A 20,915-nucleotide genomic window follows, 5' to 3' on the forward strand; every position below is an offset into this window, starting at 1 on the left:
ACTACCATACAATTCATAGAAGACACTCCGCTCAAAGCACGTTCATGTCTGAGAGCATTTAATCACGATAACTACCACAGGGATACACGGTTCATTTCCCCGCGTAAACGAAAACAAACATAACAGATCAAAATTCAATTAAAACTCGATTCCCTGCCAATTCACTCTTAAATAGAATTACAAATTATCTGATATGTCTAATATTACGGCTAGGACCACTTTGTTTATAATAACATTAATTATCATAGCTTTAGAATCTGTATTGAAATTTTAAATAACTTACGTCCCCAATCGACTGTCAGAATCCACCTGGAAAAATATTTAACCAAATAAAAAAAACTCTGTCGATTGATAGGCAAATTAAAATTTTTAAATTTCCACAGCTTAAAAAAGAGAGCTTTTCACTCGATTGCTTTATATTCAAGTCTGTTTACAAATTTTCGACTGAGACTTAAGTAGCCTGGATATTGGAGGACTTATCCCTTTCTCTTGGCGAATTTAGCACGAGTAGTGCAGCAGCTCAAGTCCAGCAAACAAAAAAGAATTGATTCATTACTTGAATGAGTTTACTGGATCTTGAGTATATTATTGTATTCAAATATTTCATCTGTTTGCTTTCACGGAAAAGTGACCGAATAAAGCCTATGTTTTTCTAAGTCTTTATAGCAACGGCGGCCAACAGGATCAGCAGGGGAGCGCGAGGCACGACGGGTAGGGTGACAGCCACAGAAAGTGAGATGGAAGTCATCTCTCTCAGTCCTCTTCCCATCACCCAACGTACTACCGTGCCGCGTGCCAGAGAGAGAAAACTGAGAACGAGTGAAGAATAAACTGCAAATGATACCACATCACTGTACACTGGTGTTCGTCTAGGATACGCAAAGAAAATTGTCACGTAATTCCCGTTCACAATCTGGGTAGACCATCATGTTAGACAGAGAATTTGAATAACCACGTGACGAGGACTTTCCAGACCAGCTAAACAGTTTCCACCGATATTCCAAATAAGGGCAGCTGCGTGTCATCTGTTCACAAACAATTTGATGGCACCGCTCCAGTCAGCGGTCACAAGTACCTCTGTCGTGGTTTGATGAACGCTCGAGTCTGGAGGAACGATTAGCCAGGGAACTGGGGCAAACATTGCTGCCGTCACCACAACCGCGTGGGCTTGGGGAAAAAAAAAGATAAGAGTGGACAGTTTCAGCGGATACTGCATGTAATGGTTCGTTGGCAATTTGTAGACAGTGTCAATGAAGTACTTCATTGGTGGTAAATTTGATTGAAAATGCGCTCAACAACGCGGTTTTGCGTTAAAAAGTAAAACGTTTTTCTTCTTGATTCAAACTTTAATTCATAAAAATTTAAGACTTGAAGAGGCCCTTGGAATTTGTGATTGTTTGTAGCTATGATCCCCAACACTTGGTCTCACAGCTCAAACGTTACGTTCAAAAAAGTCGTTTTATTCATTATTGAATAAGAGTTGGTCTTCATCAGCGGAATATTTTACACGTGAAAAGATTCTTAACATTCAACAGTTTTGTCTCACCTGAAAAGCTCTCATAAAACTCGTTTTTGTCCCGCCTGGAGGAAGGAAATCCGTGTTGAGTTCTCCAGATGTAAACGAAATGATCCTCTGAGCCACAAATGACATATTGACCGTCATGGCTACAAAATATAGAACAAGAAATCAGTAAATTGTTTTCCCTGTATGCCGTACATTCTTCATTGGGTTTCTCCTGAATATTTGACGGTGAATTATCACGAAAGGTTATTATTTAGCTGTGTCGGATATTCCTGAAATATTTTAGTTCAGCTTTACCGACTTTTCAATTCGTCTATACACAAAGTTTACTCATCTCAAAACATTTTCTGTTGGACATAGCCATGATCCCTTTCCCCTCCCCCACCCCCTTTCTTAAAGTTTGACGCTGCTGACGTGCTTTAAATTTATTTTTATTAGCTCTTAATGTCATTTATGACATGTTTTACGCTTTTTTCATTGGCTAATGCAGTTGAGTGACCAGATAAGAAGAACAGTAACACCAAGGATTATTCTTTTTCTTTAATTTTTATTACACAAGAGTTCCTCTGATTTCGCTGCTTTCTTTGTTTGTATTTCCTTTCATTAGTTTTTTCCGGCTGAACAAGATTGACACAATTGTGCGTACATGAAAAAATTCCTGCGTTTGTTACCTGAAACCCGCCTTGATCTGACTGCTGGTATTTACACAACCTTTGTACTTGCAGTTCAGAGAATTGTCCTTGAGATCGTAAAGTCTTATTCTTGAATCATTTGATGTGATAAGAACCTGAAGAGGAAACAAGAAAAACCATGTATATTTATTTGAAAACTTCCCAAGACGTTAAATCATATCCCATCGAGCGCTGTTTAAAGATTGTCACGATGGCCTCTGAGAACAATGATTACATCGCAAGCACCTAATGAGAACTGGAAGTGTATTATCAAATACAAATACATTTACCAAAGGGTGGAAAAATGCGAAATACCAAGTCGCGCTTAGCTTAATTTTGCATCTGATTTGTTGAAGGCAGGCGCGAGTTTTCCAAACCAATCACAGAGCGAAGTGAAGTGAAACCATTTAGCAATCCCAGCTGACGTTTGACACTAACTCAAAATGTACTTAAGTGGAATTAATAAAACTGTAATGACCTTATCTTCTCCTGGCATGGGTTCAATACCGCTAATCTTTCTGCCGCGAGCCTTCTTGTTTCTGGCAGCTCGCACTTGCCACTGTGTATGATATTTGAGTCGCTGTAAAACGAGAATTATCATAATATTAAAAACTATGCCAAACTTGAAATTCTTGAAAAGTTATAAAAAAGGAAGGAAAAGTTATTAAAAAAAAAAGGAAAAGAGGGGTGTTGAAACAACAAGAAATTTGGAAAGGAGCCAGATTGGTTTAAGATGAAGATTAACAAGGATTGTAAGTAACAAAAAAATATTAGTTGGAAAGATAAGAAAAAACACAAAAGAGGCCACAAAAACTAACAAAGAAAAAAGGATCGCTGAGGATGGAGAAGATTGACACGGATTGTAAATTTGGTGAGATAGAAAAACACAACAGAAACAACAATAAGCAAAATATTACCAAGGATGGCAAAGGACGGAGATAATGACAAAACTTGACACAATGAGGCTAAATCATTTAAGGCTGGGCGGACTGTGGCTTAGCTCTTTGTTACGAAGACAAAGTGCGGATATATTTTCCTAAGGGGAAACCTGGAATAAAGCGTCGATTTTCGAGTCCTAGATTCTTAAATACAAAGCGATACGGGCCTTACCTCTGTTTCATAAAAGATACATCGTCCATCGTACGTACCAACTACAGCAAATTTGCCATTCAAACAAAAATTTGCAGCAGTAATTAGGTTACTCCCTGTCAAGAAAAATAGGAACGAACGTAAATAAGTAGAGATGCTGCTGCAATTTCGGAGTAAACACATAATTTTCTTAGCAGTCCCTCCTTTTCGGCGTTGTCCGTCGCCCGGCCCGCGGAACTCTGGGAGTGCGCACAACCAGAGAACCACGTGACGCGCTGACATCAATTTTTTTTTTCACTAATTTCTTTTTATTCTTTGGCGACGGACCTCAATGAAAAGGAGGGACTTCTCGTCAGTCTAAATTTGCTCGTTTGGGTGACATTTCATTCAATACAAATTGCCACCAAAAAGCGCTATCGAAAAAATAATAGTTGAAAACAGACATCAAGAGTAGAAATGAAGGTAATTACCAGTTCCTTCAACTTCATTCCACAATGCTACCTTCTTATCTGGTATGTTCCACAAACGAATTTTCCCGTCGAGTGAACCACTTAAGAAATACCGATCATCCTGAAGCAAAAAATAACATCATTCCAAAGTATTAAGTCTGAAAAATCGCCAAATGCAAGTAGTGTTTCATGGTGTTGTTCTCTTAATAACAAATGAAAATGTTTCATCGACGGCAGATTTGAAAAAAAAAAAGGAAAAAAACCCTTCCTTCCTTCCCCTCACACACTCTCTTCGTTTTCACCATAGCAGTTAGCAGTTACTTACCCTTGGATGAAAACAAATAGCTGTCACGAAGTCTATATGTTGAAAACAGCATAGACATTCAGATCTGGAGATGTGCCATAACCTGTAATAACAAATATTAAAAATCTTGTAATCTGCCTTTTGATCATTTGAGTTCTTCAAATCTCTCAAAATATTTTGTGCCCCCTCCCCCCCCCCCTAGGGAAACAATAATTCTTCCGATAATAATTATAAGAAAAAAATACACTGGAAAGAAATGAAAATGTAACAAGTAATCTGACGGAGAAAACTGGTGCCATACATGGCTCTGTCTATCAAATTTAATGTGCTCACCTTACAGTCTTATCCATTGAGGAGGACAAAAGAAAGTAGTTCTGCCAGAAAAATTAACAAAATGATGAGTAAATATAAGCAAGTGATCACGTCTGCTCCCCAATAAATAATAAAAAAATTAATTATTTTTTCCACATACCTTTGACCAAGACAAATCAAGAACATCTCCAGTGTGCCCACAATAAGTACACAGAGGTGTTTTCATATATGGGCCCAGATCCTCTTCAACAGGGGCTTCAGCAACAGGCTCCTAAAACAATCACACATGGCTACTTAAGAACAAGTTTTCAATTTCACAAGGGAGTTATCTGTCATTACTTTTTACTACAATGTTTACCAAAGAAACAAAAAAAATTGGTTTCAAAATGAAAAAGAGGAACTAACTTCACTGGCTTCACTGGTATCTGTTTGCCCCTCCACAGCATCTCCTGTGCTTTCTTCACCTCCTTTTAAAGTTTCCTCCATTTGTGAGTATTCTTCTGAATTTGGTTCTTGTTCTGATGATGAATTATCGCCTTAAAAAATAAATATATTTATTAAACAAACAAACAAGCTAGCAAAAACAAACAGGGTTACAGGGTTATTGGCTGTCACATGTCATCCTCTTTAAATTAAGTCTCATTCGGGCCCAACTTAATTGAACTGAAAGATAGACATTGTATCCAAGCAATGTTTGAAAAAATTTCTCCAATGTTCAAGATTTCCTTATACACAATAATTTGAGACCTTCAAAATACCAATACCAAGCAGAGTGCAAATGAAAAAGCAACTCACACCATAATACTGTAATACTCATTCAAGTACTCCTTTATCTGCTAGCAAAAAAACTTTAGACAAGTCACACAATTCTTTAATAGTTAGCTTATCCCATGTAATGCAATCTTACCTGTTTTTGAATATTTTGCTCTCATTTCTTCAAAATAACCTTGAGATTCCTTAAGCACCCAAACTCTCTACACATTAACACAAAGAAAGCCAAGGTTTGAATTCTCAAAAACAACTTTACAACCAGTGAAGTGAGTACAAGAAATACCAGAAAAACTAACATGAATTCTTTTATTGATCCAAAAGGAAATAGCAAGCAGCTATATGTTGACAGGGGAATTAAACACTAAAATTCAATCTTGGGAGTGGTAGAGTCAAGAGAATTAGTGCCAATAAAACTTTTTTTGCTTACCACCATATGATCCTGACCAGCTGTAGCCTACAGGTGCAAAATAAGAACAAATTGTGAGAAAAAAAAAACAGAATTAACCTGTAAAAGAGAATTTCTATCATGTTCACCTCCAGCATGGTACAGAAGGAGATTAGCTTACCATAAGTCTGCCACAGAGAGTAAACTTAATTGTCCACACAGCTCCCTAATAAAAAAAATATAAGAATAATAACAAACCAAATAAATAAAACGTTGCTCAATTTAACCAGCAAACACATTGGTAAGCATCCTAGGTTCAGGAAGGGGGTGCTGTGTTCCTGGGAAAGGCAATTTACTCTTGGGAAGCTTCTCTCCACACATGGTACCCAAACTAACAGGGTAACGTGAAAAAATACTTAAGGGTTACCCCATTCACTCTCAAGATCTAATTGGTAATCCTCCTTACTGTTTGTCATGCAGTTGGAGAATTTGGTATTGGATCAATAAATTATCCTCTAATTTATACCTTTCTTAATTCTCATTGCTTCTCTGCTTGATAGTAAGGAGAAATTCTGTCAAAGTGAGAGTCCAAGTGGTACCAGCCATGAAAAAGAATCCCATTCACAAGGAGTTGATAAACTCCCTGCTACTCCAATCAACAGATACCTGTTATAAGCACTGGGCACCATGGTCTTTTTAACTTAATCACCTTAAATCCCCACTAAAAGACCTAATGTGAAAAATTAAGAACTATTGTTTCTTTATTTAAAGTTGCAATGTAATATAGTTTACATACCACATGCTCCCCACTAAGATCCTGCAAAATTCTCAACTTTTCAAACTCAGGTGGACCTTTACCATGACCAGATTTTATCTGTGAAAAATTAGGTGAAATTAAGATAAACACACAGGGCATTTTGATAACAATGAGAGATACACCTAAAAAGTGTAGATAAAAAGAAAGCCAGCTATGACATGGGAAAATGTATTAGGTGGTGCAAGGGTTTCCGGTACAGGTGCTCAAGCAGGTACAATGTACTTAACAAGAGGCAACATTTAAATTGAGAAAGAAAAATTGGAAACTAAATAGTAATTTGGAATTCAGCAGTGAGTTGCTCATAAGGTAACCCTTAACCTGCTTCAGTTGGAATTTGCAGTGTTGGTTTTTGTAATGGGAGGAAACTAGAGACCTTGGAGAACACCATTACACAAAGATACAAAACAAAAAATCAGCCCAAACAACACAAGAATCATATCCATACCCCTGCTTTGCATAGGAATTAACAGTCACATGTCCCACCACCCTCATACAGGTAACACTCTACATAATGGAACTAACAACATGGAACTAACAGGTAATCTACATATATACTTAAAGCTACAGCTGACCTTGATGAGAGGAGCTGGAGAGTCCTGAGGAGTTTCTTCATCACTGGAGGAACTATCTTCTTTGCGAGCTAAAATGTAATCATAATAACATGAGGTACAGATTGACTGGCAACACTTTTACACAGATATTTAACATCTTTTCAAAGATGATGAATTTTTTTTCTATTTGTTAGCATCTTTTGGTAAGATTTCAAAAACTCCTATAAGTACTTATTAGTGGTACAAAAAGTGGTTAAGACCTCTCACTATCCTAAATCCAACAAAGGAACAGGCTTTGTCACTTTACTTTTACCATCTCATCAAGTTCAAGTTATGATAGGTTTGACCTAAACTGTAATTTGAGCAAAAGCTCCTTGCACTAGAGTAGAATACTTTAAAAGCAATAGACTACACTTTCCACAGGTTTACCAAATGAATAATATCCCTTGTGGGATGTAGGAGGATTTTTCGAGTGTTCTCCCAACATCCCATGCAGGTTTTTTACACCAGTAAACCAATAGAAAGTCTTCTTATTCCTGAACCAATACAATGACAGACAAACCTTTTACAGGTTTATCAGGCTTCTTTGCTTTTTTCCCAAAAAATTTCTTCAGTTTTTTCCTATGAGAAATAAAGTTAACATAAACTTATTCATTGGCCTCTAAAATTGAATCTCAGTAACTTAAAAATGATTAACAATTGAAAATAGAAAAACAGTGGTAATAGCTTACGTCTTCTTTGCAGCCTTTCGTTCCAGTCCATCCTCATTATCTTGGTTTGCAAGGTCTGGATTGCTGAAAAAATTATGAGTAAATAAATATCAGTAAGAACACTCAACATTTACAGGGAAAGTAGAGAGATACAACATGTATCAGGGAAGGTATTTTTCATCAAAATGTTTAGTCTCATGCTTAAACCTTCCTCCTCAATAGCAGCAACCCTGCAATCTTCGAAATAGGCTACAAAACAAAGCAGTGCTCTGTAGTCATTAACCTTTTACACCTGAACATGCATATCAACTTGCATATTCTCATGCTGTTCCTATCACATTTCCAAAGCAGCTGACAAGGAGAATTTGTTTAATAATCAAGACCTTCTTTAGTTGGTGATCATCTCCTTTATTCTCATAACTTGAATGTTTGAATCTAGGGGTTATATTGTAGGCAGAAATTAAATACTAGTCATTCTTAGGGGTTAGAGGGTAAAGTTACCTTGAATATTCAGATGTTAATCTCATGATCTGTAAAGCCAAAGGGTTGGTACATTTTGGTAATTTTTCCTCTGCTACACTCAGTGGTACAGCTTCACCAGTGTCAAGGTTTTTTACCATCACTTGTTCTAAAATTTCCTACAAAAAATTACAACACACTTAGAAGCTTGAGTGATTAAATAGAGACCATGGTGGAGGAGACATTTAAGTGAGAAGACTAAAACTCTCATGTAATACCTGCTTTGGGTGTTGCACAATGTCTTACATTGGGGAACTGGATATTTTTAAGCTTAGGACCACAAAATTAATTCAAAATATCTAATACCAATCTTAATGAAAGATATTAAAATTTAAAAGTGACTCCTTAAAAACAGAAAACCCTAATAGATGGAAATAAAAATAGACAACTACTAAGTATATATGATGTACTTTTAAACTTGACTAGTTTAACTTTTGATGTAAAATATACAAAAATCTTGTAACCAAAGTGGTGATGAGGCCAGAACTTTAAGTCTGTAGTAAGAAAATGTAAGTCCTATTGGTACCTGTGTCAGTCATAATCTCAAACCCTGTGTGATGGTATCAGTTGTGTGCAAGAAGTCAGAGTGTACTTACAATATCAGACAAGGGTCTTCCTGAAGCTGATCTGTATCGGACTAAACCGTGGTGAGATCCAAATGGTTGATGAACTGAAAAACTACTAGCAACAGAAGTGAATGAACCTGCTTTTTCAGAGATACCATTTGATAAATTACTTGCAACACTTCCATAGCTATCTGATTTTGCACTATTAATGGAGGCCACACTGTCGGATTTCAGTCTGGAATCTAAAGTCAATGCAGGAATAACTTCTGTTGAACTTGTTCTGTCTAACACAGTTTTCATCTCCTTGTTATTTGCATCAACATGAATGCTAAGATTGTCTTGATTAGATCCAGTAGTTTGGGATTCAAATTCTTTTGTTGTGCTATCCTGTTCATTAGAGAGAACTGCTTTGGCAAACACTCTTGCAGGAATATGTGTTTCTGGTTCTGTAGGTGTAGAAACAGCAGAGTCTGGCCCAGTGCTTTCTGAAGGTGTAGGTGACCCTGGTTTCTAAAAGGTAATAAAGAGGAAGTCAACACTGTGGGCTTTCTGCTCCAGGAATAACATCTGTTGAACTTGGAAAACATTTTGAATAGATATTTCTACTCTGCAACCTTAAAGGATTAGAGAGGTATAGCTGACATGAGGCTATCACTTTCTTCCTCACCCTTTATAACCTGACATCAGTATGCGTAATCTTCATACTGTTCCCTGTACAGTTCCTATGGTGGTGACAAGGAGGAATTTTTTAACAACTAAGAGCTTTATTTAGTTGATGATCATTTCCTTAATTCTTGGTACCTTAAGGTTTGGTTCAGAGGTGATATTGTATGGAGAAATTAGATGCTGGTCATTCTTAGGGCATTGTGCATTGTGGGGTGTTCTTAGAACACACCACAATGACCCCTGAGTAAGGCTTCCAGACTTGGACATTTTGATGCAAAGATTGAGACTAGCACACCGGTCATCACCACCACCCTGTCTCCCAAACTCAAGCTATTGTCAGAGATGAGCTGGAATGTAGATGAGTTTTGATTAACACTGCAAGTGAGTGCAGTCAATCATGTCACTTTGGAGCAAGTCTTTTTTTCTTAGAAAAGTTGTGGGAGAATTACAGAAGGTTGTGTTTGTAGAAAGAAAACCTGTGATTCTGACTTCAGGATACTTAACTTCTATTACATCATCCATTACACATCTTTTGTAAACTCACCTGGTCTCCTATGGAAGCTTTCTTCTTTTTCTTCCGTCTTCTGGGAGGAGCTACAGGAGGTGCACTTTCCTGTTCTATACTCTCAACAACATCAGCAACAATCTGACTGGCATCTGTTTTGCTTTTTGCAAATTCTGTCTTTTTCGCAACAGTAGCATTAGACCCTACACTCTCCTTTGTGACAGTGCTTTCAGTTGTCTCCTTTGTCACCATTTTGTCACTTTGTACTTCCCTTTCACCTAAACAAGCCTGAGCTACATTGTGAAAGTCTGTTGAACTATTTGGATCTGTTATTTCTGGGTCAAGTTTACAATCATTATGAGTCATGTCAAAAGGTAAAGATGCATCACTGGTTTCTTCTCGGTTGCCCAAATCACTGGTTGACTGATGGAAAGCAGTGCTCTCTCCATGAGTTTTGATAATGTCTGCCTCTTTTGTTTGCTCAACCACAGAACTTTCTGCCTGAACTGAGTCCTCTCCTGGAGTCTGGTCTTTCAAAGAAATATCAGTTGAATGATTTCTAAATAGTCCATCCACTACATCCTACAAGAAATCAAAACAATATTGGCATAGCACTTCTTACCCTCTAACACATTGACAAGATGATAGATCCATTTTATAGTAGAAACTTAAAATCTAATTTTCTGGCCGGTAGCTAGACAAGGCTTGCTGGCTTATTGAGTGTGCTGCTTGTTAAAAAAAAATTCCCTGTACCTCCTGTTTCTAAAATTCTGCCATGAATTAGCATCAAAATTATTCCTTTAATTCCATATTTCCAAATTTTGGCAAAACGATACTCCTAAGTATATTTTCAGTGCCCAAATACTTACTTCAATCTCTCCTCCAAGTTACCACATATATGAATTTGTTAACCGTTAACACAGTTACTAACACCAAATAAACAACAGAAAAATATAACAAAAATATGCATGTATGTTCCTGTGTGGAAAATCCATTGTCATTCGTATCTCTATATTTACTTGCATATTCTCATTTGCAGTCTTGCATCACTTTGCATAACTTCATTTGCAATGAGAATAATTCAGGCATATTCAAATGCCGGAAAATTATCTCATCTGCAAAACCCACAGAATATGTTGTGCAAGTTGCAAAAAATAAACATTTCGCATTTAATCAAACATAAGAATTTAAGATCAAATTGACGCCGTTTACCTTTGTTAGAAAAATGACAGTAGCTAAAGAAAATTTATTTGACGTTGATTGTATTCCCGAAACACAACGCCACAAGTCCATACAAGAGACACAAGAGAAAACCTACAGTCACGGGCAGAAGCCACCATTAAAAATAAAAGCAACGATTAAAAACCCAATGAATGGATTATTTGGATTAAATATCATAGAGTGATGACAGGTGTTCGTCCTGTTCAAAGTGCGTTAAAATTTCGTGCTGATTATGTGGCACATGTGCACAGTTAAAATGCAGGTAAACAAAGTTACCTTTTGTGCGGTCTCTTCATCCTTTGGCCCTCTGGAAAAGAACAAAACAAAAGCTGAAGAAAACTAAAAGCTGAGAAAAGCAGGAAAGATTTAACCGCTTATAAAATGTTAAAATTCCCAGAAGAATGTTGTTTTGCAACAAACTGAAAGTAAATCGCGCACAGACAAATGTAAGCGTATGAATAATAATTATCCCTTGCTATAAACAGAATAATTAACACAGAAATTTCCATGAATGACGATGAAACGAAGCACTTTTGCACGAGTTGGAATCTACGTAGAAAAAAAATATTAGCATTCAAGCTATGTAAAGTCTCCTTACCTCGAATCTGAAGAGAAAGACTCAGATAAATTAAGTTTTTCTGCGGCATCGAAGAACTCATTGTCGGAATCACTCTCACTCTGCATCTCTCCGAAATCATAGAGACGGAAGAGGGAAAATTGTTGATATTCCTGATTATTATGTTAAGATCAACCGAAAGAAATACATTTTGGAGATCTCGCAGCCATATTAAAACCTCGCCTCTATGTTGCTACCCAGAGCTCTTTGCTTCCGGAGCCGAATATCAACATTATAACGCATGATTTGATTGGTGTACTCGTCATAATAAAAATAAAAGACATAACCGGCTTAAACCGGCTATTACAATCGTTATTTTCTACTTGTAAATTAAGGTGCAAAGGCTAGTTATAACCTGTGCAGCTCATGAATATAATTAAAAAAAAATTGCCACTCAGCGGAATTTGTAAAGAGCATCCGATCTCTCACAGGAAATTTCTTGAGTGGTTCTAAAACAAGAACCAATCATAAACGCTGATAGGAGTGTCATAAGCATCCATCTTGTCTTGAGTTTATTTCCTGTTGAGGAATTGCAGTGCTCGACGTGTCAGTAGTAGGAACATCCCGTTAATACATACTTTGCATCGCTTTTTCCAACAAAAAGGTCACTGAGTATGCTCTGAGATCAAACTAGACAGAAATGTCGACGATTCAGAGGTATTTCCTTGAGATCTTTGTTGTTTTACTGGAAAATTCTCGATCCTCGCTCATTCGTTAGTTTGCAATTTACGTCGCTTCAAAAATATTCGGGCGGAATATGAGCTTTCCTGCAAACAAGATAATCTCAGATAAAAAATATTGGTGACGTTATTCTACTTAAAATCAAAGAGGTACTTTCGTAAGTACAATGTCCTTCTCAAAGATTTCTATATTTGAAGGTGCTTTTTATCCCAAACCAATACAGTACAGCTGCTCACAGCTCTGTAGCTCCCTGCCTGTCGTTACAAGAAAAACTATTCATTAGTCAAATGCCTAATATAGAGTTTGAGCATCCTCTCAATGGGCACGCGCCGTCGACATTTAATTTTTGGTTAAAAAATTTACGGTTTTTAAGAAGTTAACTAAGACAACTTCCTGCTAGGTGTGTAGAAATACATGTAAATTAAATTCAGTTAAATTTTTTTCGCTGTTATCACAGAAAGATAATTTAAAAGGAATCTACATCTCAGTGCTCAATTCTGCTTTAATAATGGTCAATGATGATATTGGCATAAGGAAAATTTTATTTTTAAAAGCTATGAAGAACCTTGAAGAACAATTTAGAAAAGATCCCTGAAAAAGGGCTATTCTTATGATTCATAACAAAATGACAAATTATTTTGAAAATGTAAACAAATGCTGATAAAAGAACTGCCCATCAAAGCTTATTCCTAAGACGAGATCATGCATTAAAATAGAATTTGAAAGTAATTTGTTATAAAGACCTTTGACTTGGTGATACTCAACCCTATGTCAGGCTAAGATATTTTAGTTGTTGTTAGCATCTTTTAATTAAGGGGGATGTGGTTAGTAACACCTGTAGACACAAGTGATTAACATATAACTTCTCCTTGCAATATCAGTACATTATCCAGCAAGCAGGTAACGAGAATACTCAAACTTATCAGGTAGAATTTGTTATCTTGATCTAACACCAAATTCTTATAACTAATTCACACAGAAATATATAGCTACTAGAGGGAAGGATAAAGTACTAGCAGACCTCCTCACCCGTTCAAATGTTTCTTTTATGATAAATCTGTGGGTGCTGAATGATTAACTTTCTTGAAGATTCACTGATACCTGAAGGGTTTAGTCACAAAAATCTGGGGTGCCTAGCGGCTTTCACAAACTCAAGTTATATAAATTGCCTGAAGACAAAAGTTACTCATGAGTGGTGCCCAGGCTCTGTCAAGTACAGGCCTGTATAGCTTTGTAGATACTCTGGTTCTGAATTTAACCCATGGCTATAATGTATATCTTCCTTTGTTTCCATTCCTGGCCGGAAAATTGATGTGAACACAGCTGAATAGATTTCTGATTGTTATGTTAAATCCATAGCCCAGTAGATGAATATGGCTTTCATAGGCCAGATGACTTCGACTATTCAAGTTATGAAGAATTTATGTCAAGTTACATTAGGGTTTTGGCACACCGAGCCTCACGCTGGGATGACTTCATGAAGGGTGTGAATAAAGTCAGAAAGTCAAGAAGAGGTGATTATGTTGGCCTTAAACAGTACTTGCTTCCAATAGTTAATGGAGATGGCGAGATCAAAGATGGACAGTTCAGCACCATTTTGAAAACATAACTACCCTACCAGGTTAACAAATATAATGTTTTTCAGTAATTAATATTTTTCACTGCCTTTTGATTTCTTTCAGTTAAGAGGTTTGTAAGGAAAGGTATTCCTACAGGACTTCGAGCCCAGGTAACATGAACTAACTTGTTCCTATTCCTTTAAACTTTGAGTGTAATTTATTAAATTATTTTCAAGGCTACACTTTAAATGTTGATTTGCTGAAGCGAACTGTATGACCAACAAATTTTTCTTTGCAAATTCAAATAATTGACATTTTCTGTATCAACCAATTTTGATTCTCAACAAGATGATTTGGTTTATCAACTGACAAAGGGCTAACTCTCAAAACATCAGCTTTTGAAACTCTCTACGGTGGCCAATTTACAATTATCAACTCAGTTAGTTATACCAAACATGTAATACCCCATCAATGCATCAATGCAAGATGAAAAACCACAGTTTGAATTTAGAAACTTACCTCTACTTATGATTTTCAACAAGTCATTAATTTTTTCCTTCAGGTTTGGGTGGACACCAGTGGAGCAAGGAAGAAAATGAAGTTAAATCCTGGCAGCTATCAAAAATTACTGGCAGAAAATACAACGATTGATGAAATGACCATGCACAGCATACAAACAGGTATCTCGCATTACTGTGACACAAGTTATCAGACTATGCAAGTATATGCAACCAGAGTAGTTTTTAACATTTTTTGTTTTAATTTGCCTTATTTTACAGATATTGACCGCACCTTTCCAGATAACATTCGCTTTTCTAGTACACAAGATGACCTGAGGCCAGCCTTGTTAAATGTGTTGATTGCCTATGCCAAACACAATCCTAGAATAGGATATTGCCAAGTAAGTTATCTTATCAAACAATAATAATTCTGCTAAACAGAATCCAATTCAAAATGATTTTGAGTGTTTCTTCAAAAAGAATTAAGAATGAGTTCGTTAAGAGTGACTAGTATCTAATTTCTCCTTACAATATTATATTTGAATCAAACATTAATGTCATGAGAATACAGGAAATGATCAACAACTAAAGCAGCTGTTGATTATTAAACAAATTCTCCTTGTCGATACCTTGGGAAATGTATTGTGAATAGTATGGAGATTACGCATACTGATGTTAGGCTGTGAAGGGTTGAAGACGAAAGATTTTTTGAGAGTCCTTCAGAGAATTGCAATATATAAAAAAATTTAGAGATCGAGATGCAATAATATTATTGCATTATTAGTAGCAATTTGCTTTTGAAACAATTTGAGGGCTAATGTAATTGATGTATGTGTATTTTAACTTGCTACGCCCACAGTCAAATCCAGAACTTTTCATACAAGGTGCTCTTAGGATACTAATTATACAACTTTTATTCATTATAAACCCCTTTTAAGATCTCATAAGAAATTCTCCTTACTGTCTTCTATGAAATTCTTAGAATTTTAGTATGGAGAATTTGGTAGTACACTTTGTAGATTGACTTATAATCCCCTTATTGATATTATCTGCTTGATACTGTTCTGGTATTGTAAGGAGAAATCCTGTGTCGGTCACACATGGGAGTTTAAGTATTAATAAGTTATTTTTGATTAACTAAATTTCTCCCTGGATGGATTAACTTTTGTCAAGTAGGTAAAGAATAATTAAGGACATAAGTGCACAGTCAGAACCCTTTAACTGCCAAGAGTGATTAACAAGTAACTTCTCCCTATAATATCCATTCCTTATCCAGCAAAGAGGTAATGAGAATTCTCAAACTTATCAGGTACAGGTTTTTGTCTTGATCTAACTGTAACCGCTTCCGTTAGGATCGAAATACGTCGCGAAATATTTTGTGGTTTGATTTACGCTACCGCTGGGATTACCGCAGTATAGATAGGCATAGCGTATAGCTCGCGTTTCAGTTCTTCAGAAGATCCCGCGAGATCAAGACCTGTTAGTGAAAACTAGAAGACAAGTTAGAGCGAAAATCTCGATAGAAATCAAGACCCGCGAACATTGGTAAGCAGCAATCTAATTATCTTTAAGGCTATGAAGCTATGTCGGTTTGTAATTCTGAAGTTATAGGTTTCGCTAGATTTCACTGCTTAAGTCTCTCTCAATATCACGTGCGCTTGGTTTTATGATCATTCCTTAGCTGCAAAAGAGACAAATATTTAAGTGATTTCTTAATGTAACTATTTCAGTTGACCGCTTTGATTCGATAAATGCCCTGAGGCCACAAGAATAGGAGTACGTAGGAACAATAAAGGAAAGAATCGTATGTCCATATTGGTTTGGTGTTTTCGATTGCGCGTGTAACAACCCGGGAACGAGACTTTCATTTCCAACTTGAGCGAAACCATTACACCAACACTAAATTCTCATAACTAAGTCATAGGAAAATGTGTAGCAGCTAGAGGGGAGAATTAACAATCAGATCTTGGGAGTTAAAGGGTTAAGTCTTATTGTTCTAATTGTTTATTATTCTCTCTTATAGGGTCTAAACTATATTGCTGGATTGATGCTTCTCATTGTTAACAAAGAAGAAGCTGCATTTTGGCTTTTAGATGTTATTGTTGGGAATCTGTTACCAGGTATGAAACCTAAGTTTTCGTGTTGTACAGTGGAACTGCTGTGAGCTGTAACCTTGGACAAATGAGAAACTTGAATGATTAAAGCCTGTACTAGGATTTTCTTTTAAGTAAATGGATGGATCTTATCCAAACTTCATAGAATCAGCTTTTTACTTTCATCTGATAATTGCATCTGTCACTGTCTTTCTGCAGATTATTATGCCAAGGACATGCTTGGTTTACAAATTGAACAAGAAACACTTCGTGAAGTAGTCAGGTAAGTAGGCGCAATTTAACTTATCTGGCATTGGCAGTTTTAATTAATTGATTGCAACTTTATAAGTAACCCTAATTATAGTTGAATGAATGGTAAGGAAAGCTGATAAAAACATAAGACGAAGCAAAACAAAATAACAAACTTGTTAGCTTAACTTCCTTGGAAATAAAAGCAGAATGAACATGAATTATTCAGACAAAAGAATATTGAAAGCTACAGTAGCATTCTGTTCATTAACGATTTGATTCAATGTCAGTATCTTAACAACTGCCCACCTACTCCTCCCCCAACCCAACAACAGTCAACTGACAACAAGTTACACTTGTAGAGTTAGTGTTGGGTTAGGGAAGGGGTAAATGTGCAGTTGCTCAGATACTAACATTGATCTAATGATTTCTTGGAGAGGCACTCATTTTGAATTTGTTGCAGTGGTAAGGTAGATAAAATTGGTGTTGAGCATCCTAGGACAATACTTGTACATCTTTCAATTTCCTCTGCTATCTTTTAATTTCTGACCCATCATGCACTGTTCAGTGCCTTTAATTAAAAAAATTTCAGCACTGAATTAGGTTATTAAAGTTCAGTTAAAATAAATTGCAAAAAGATCAACTTATGACATGTATATCCTGTGTATTGCTTTAAATTCATTGTGTGTATCTCCACATATAGCTGGGCACTGGTAAATTTTTTTTTAACTTTTAAATTTTTTTTACCTCTTGTGAAAAATGCAGATTAAAGCTACCAGCTCTGTTTGAGCATATAGAAAAACTAGGTGTATCATACACAATCTTCTCTACCAAGTGGTTCATCTGCCTGTACATCGATGTGCTACCAATTGAGGTAAAAATGTAGTTTTACATCAGAGCATTAGAGGATATATCATATTATCTCACTTGCCCCCTCCTGTGTGAGAGTAGAAAACTACACTAACTAGCTCCCTTTCTCACAGGGTCCATTCAACTCCTTTCCTCACTCTGACGAGGGCTAACTCTCAAAATGTCAGCTGCAGAACTCTCTACTGTGGCCGATTTCCCTTAAAGTTATCAACTTGATTGATAGAACCAAATTAGCTTCCCTTGTTACTTTGATAAAGATAAGGTTAGATTCAGCTTAAGAGCCCTAAGACCCTCCAGCTAGACTTAATCCCAGTTTCAGTAGTAGGAAGTTTAGAAGAGTTTTAGAAGTCCTACCCTCTTCTCTCCTTCTTCCCCCCCCCCCCCCCCTCTTTGGATGAAGGGACAGTCTATTTGAGGTTAATCCCAGTTTTTTTAAGTAAAGTTTTTCTTACAACATTTGTACTCAATCATACTCCATAAGTGGAGAGAAGCACTGTAAATGTTTTGTTGTTTTTTTTTATTTATTTTTTTTACAATAAAGTATGGCTCAATAGGTTGCAGCAAGATATTGGATGGTAGATCAGATGTCTTGGTTGTAGCTATGACAGGGATCCCTGCATTAATTTGATAGACATTGGACTTAGAGGTCATGTTATTATTTGTTCACGAGGAATGTGAATGGTAGATAATGTAGATTATTGGTAGAGAAATATTGAAGAAAATGTTTGAGTTCATGGTAGTTTTCTTTTCTGATTCCAGACAGTACTTCGCATCTGGGACTGCCTGTTTTACGAAGGATCAAAAGTGATTCTTAGAGTGGCACTGACACTATTGAGTCTTAATGAGGAAAAACTAATGAATTGTCATGATTTTGCTCAGCTTTGCACAGCTATGAAGGTTAGTAACTTAAGCATGTTTTGAGGAAAACCTGCAAGAAAACAGCTGTTACTTTAAACTCAGACATTATTTTATTCTCTCAACTCCAGTACAAGGATACTTTTCATAATGGGACAATGGGTTTTGCTCCTGACCACACCCTCAAACAATTCATGTTCTTATCAAAATGACATTCTTGTGTCAATCTACCTTCCAGGAGAAGGTAGATTGCCAAAGTAACTCAAATTTTGTGAAGGTGCTGCTCCATTAAAGAAGCTTCTTGACTTTTGACTTCAGGAGATTACCAAGGGGCCTGCAACAATGGACTGTCATAGTTTTATGGAGGTAAGTAAGACCTGAAATTCAAACCTTACTCTAAAATATGTGGCTGGTTCCTTGGTGGATCCCCCTTAGTGGGGGATGTGAAGCCTTTTGGTTTGTGAGACAGACTCTGGATTTTAACTTTGGTTTCCTCATAAATAAGAAACAAGAATTTGGTGTTAGATCAAAATCACTCTTGCCTGATAAGTTTGTGTTTTCTCATTACTTATTTGCTGGATAATGAAGGATATTATCTGGAGAAGTTACATGTAGATCACATAACTGGGAGTTAATAAGTAAACATTGTGTGAGCATGCCTGAAGCAATTAATAATAATTTGTTTAATCCAATCCACTCTCCCAGCACTCATTCCACATGCCAGGCTCTTTTTCAAGAAAATGGATAAAAGAGCTGCGAAAATCTGCAACAGAGAAAATATCAGCAGAACAACAAGCAAGACAACGGTTTACATGAAGTGATCTTTTATCCATAGATGTCATTATCTTGGGATGAGTTTCTTGTGGGATGTGAAGTCTTCAGAAATTTGCAGAAAGAGATTAATTTGAAGAACTAACTTTTACCATTTTCTAGAAACTACTGCCTTTACATAATTAAGAGTAAATTTCACTAAAATACAAGTAAGACAAACATTTTTAAGATGAAATTAATATATTATTAATAGCATCCTCTCTTTTGATCATTTGAGTATAAATGAAATGAACAAACTAAAACCAAAAGACTGAAAATAGTTGATGTCAAAAATATTGAGAAATCGGCACAAAGCAAAAGATTAGTGCAAATATAGGCAAATAAAATGTAAATGGGTTGTTTTTAAAGAAATGTATCTTGTAGCAAACAAGCAACTGTGTAACAAGAGACAAGCTAGAGAACAAAGCTACTTAATCTTTAACCCTGTAACTCCCAAGATCTGATTGTTAATTCTCCCTTCTAGCTGCTACACATTTCCTTGTAATTTAGTTATGAAAACTTAGTGTTAGATCAAGATAGTAGCTTCTACCTGATAAGATTTAATATCCTCATCACCTGTTTGCTGAATAATGTACGGATATTGTAGGGAGAATTTTTATGTAAATCATTTCTGGGAGCTAAAGGGTTAAGAATTCGTCCACAAGCCATTTAAACTAAAACTTTTCCTTAAGAAAGGCATTATTTTGCCATAAATACATCTTTCTCCAATCATATTTTTAAAATGATCTCAGACTCTTCCACATGTTAATAGACAAGATTGTGTAATCTTTACTTTGATATTTATTTTGCAGTGATTGTGAATTGTTACACAAGAATAGTATTGCTTTAGTCTGTAATTTAGCCATACTAGTCGCAGTGATTGTCGTATTTTAAATCAGTTGAAATATTGCAATCTAATGCAATATAATTTTTAACTGTACACCATACTTCTGTTGTATGGGATTCTCAGGCACTACTGTGACATCTAAGAGACTATTTTGCAACTGTGACTGTAGAGATCCAGCCTTTCACTTTGGTTTTCAAGTAATTGTTTTTATCATTTTAAAAGAAGAACTTACTTGTGAATTGCTTCAAGAAGGCAAAGGCTTATTCATGATTGTGGTTACCCTTCTTCTGTATCCACTTAAAAGATTTTTCTTTTTTTGTTTCTGTTAATTTTTGCTTTTTGTTAATTTCAGTTAAGTACATTAAGTAAATTTGAATTTTGTAATTATTATTTACCTGAGGTCAGGGTAAATTTCTGTGAAAAATTATCTATTTCATGCTGGTTGTGAAACAGAATTGAATAAAAATGACCTTTTTCTTGAATGATTTTAAAGTTACCCACATTGTAAGTTGTAATTTGAGTGGCATATGGAATGAATTGTGTTACAGGAAGGCATGGGTTAAGAATGTACAATTCTCCCCTTCCTTTGGCATGTCTAGGGACAACCTAAAATGACTGTTATGTTTACGATGTTCAAGTTTTCTCATTGTCATCATCATTTTCATTGTCATTATCATTATCACCACTATTAAGTAAATTGATACAACTTATCTTGCTTTTCTTAACTCGGACAGAACATGGAAGGGACAACCATTGGTGCTGAAATGCTTTTAACAC

At 36.1% G+C, this 20,915-nt stretch overlaps 2 protein-coding genes across 3 annotated transcripts; one reads left to right on the plus strand and one right to left on the minus strand.

Moving 5' to 3' along the window:
* Nucleotides 1-16: 16 nt before the first annotated feature.
* Nucleotides 17-12,283, minus strand: LOC113676265 (WD repeat-containing protein 44). The gene is made up of 22 exons (XM_027192900.2): nt 11,657-12,283; nt 11,335-11,365; nt 9,877-10,419; nt 8,697-9,176; nt 8,083-8,219; nt 7,603-7,665; nt 7,434-7,492; nt 6,893-6,960; nt 6,300-6,377; nt 5,685-5,729; nt 5,546-5,572; nt 5,255-5,321; nt 4,753-4,883; nt 4,508-4,618; nt 4,369-4,409; nt 4,057-4,138; nt 3,753-3,852; nt 3,304-3,398; nt 2,672-2,773; nt 2,194-2,309; nt 1,547-1,665; nt 17-1,167 (listed from the first exon to the last, which is right to left on the minus strand). Exons 1-22 carry the CDS (start codon nt 11,740-11,742, stop codon nt 1,022-1,024), a joined length of 2,727 nt encoding a protein of 908 aa, XP_027048701.2. The 5' UTR covers nt 11,743-12,283; the 3' UTR covers nt 17-1,021.
* Nucleotides 12,047-20,634, plus strand: LOC113676267 (growth hormone-regulated TBC protein 1). Of its 2 annotated transcripts, none has more exons than XM_027192904.2 (11): nt 12,047-12,331; nt 13,715-13,869; nt 14,038-14,084; nt 14,477-14,594; nt 14,694-14,815; nt 16,438-16,534; nt 16,727-16,790; nt 17,522-17,630; nt 18,386-18,523; nt 18,800-18,847; nt 19,187-20,634. In XM_027192904.2, exons 1-11 carry the CDS (start codon nt 12,315-12,317, stop codon nt 19,295-19,297), a joined length of 1,026 nt encoding a protein of 341 aa, XP_027048705.1. In that variant the 5' UTR covers nt 12,047-12,314; the 3' UTR covers nt 19,298-20,634. The 2 variants fall into 2 exon arrangements, 1 of the variants encoding a protein (XP_027048705.1); XR_016187724.1 differs by having other exon boundaries at nt 12,049-12,331; nt 18,720-18,847.
* The last annotated feature ends 281 nt before the right edge of the window (nt 20,635-20,915 follow it).

The sequence above is a fragment of the Pocillopora damicornis genome, chromosome 6 (assembly GCF_964200805.1).
Source record: "Pocillopora damicornis chromosome 6, jaPocDami1.2, whole genome shotgun sequence".
In the NCBI taxonomy this organism is placed as follows: Eukaryota; Metazoa; Cnidaria; class Anthozoa; order Scleractinia; family Pocilloporidae; genus Pocillopora; species Pocillopora damicornis.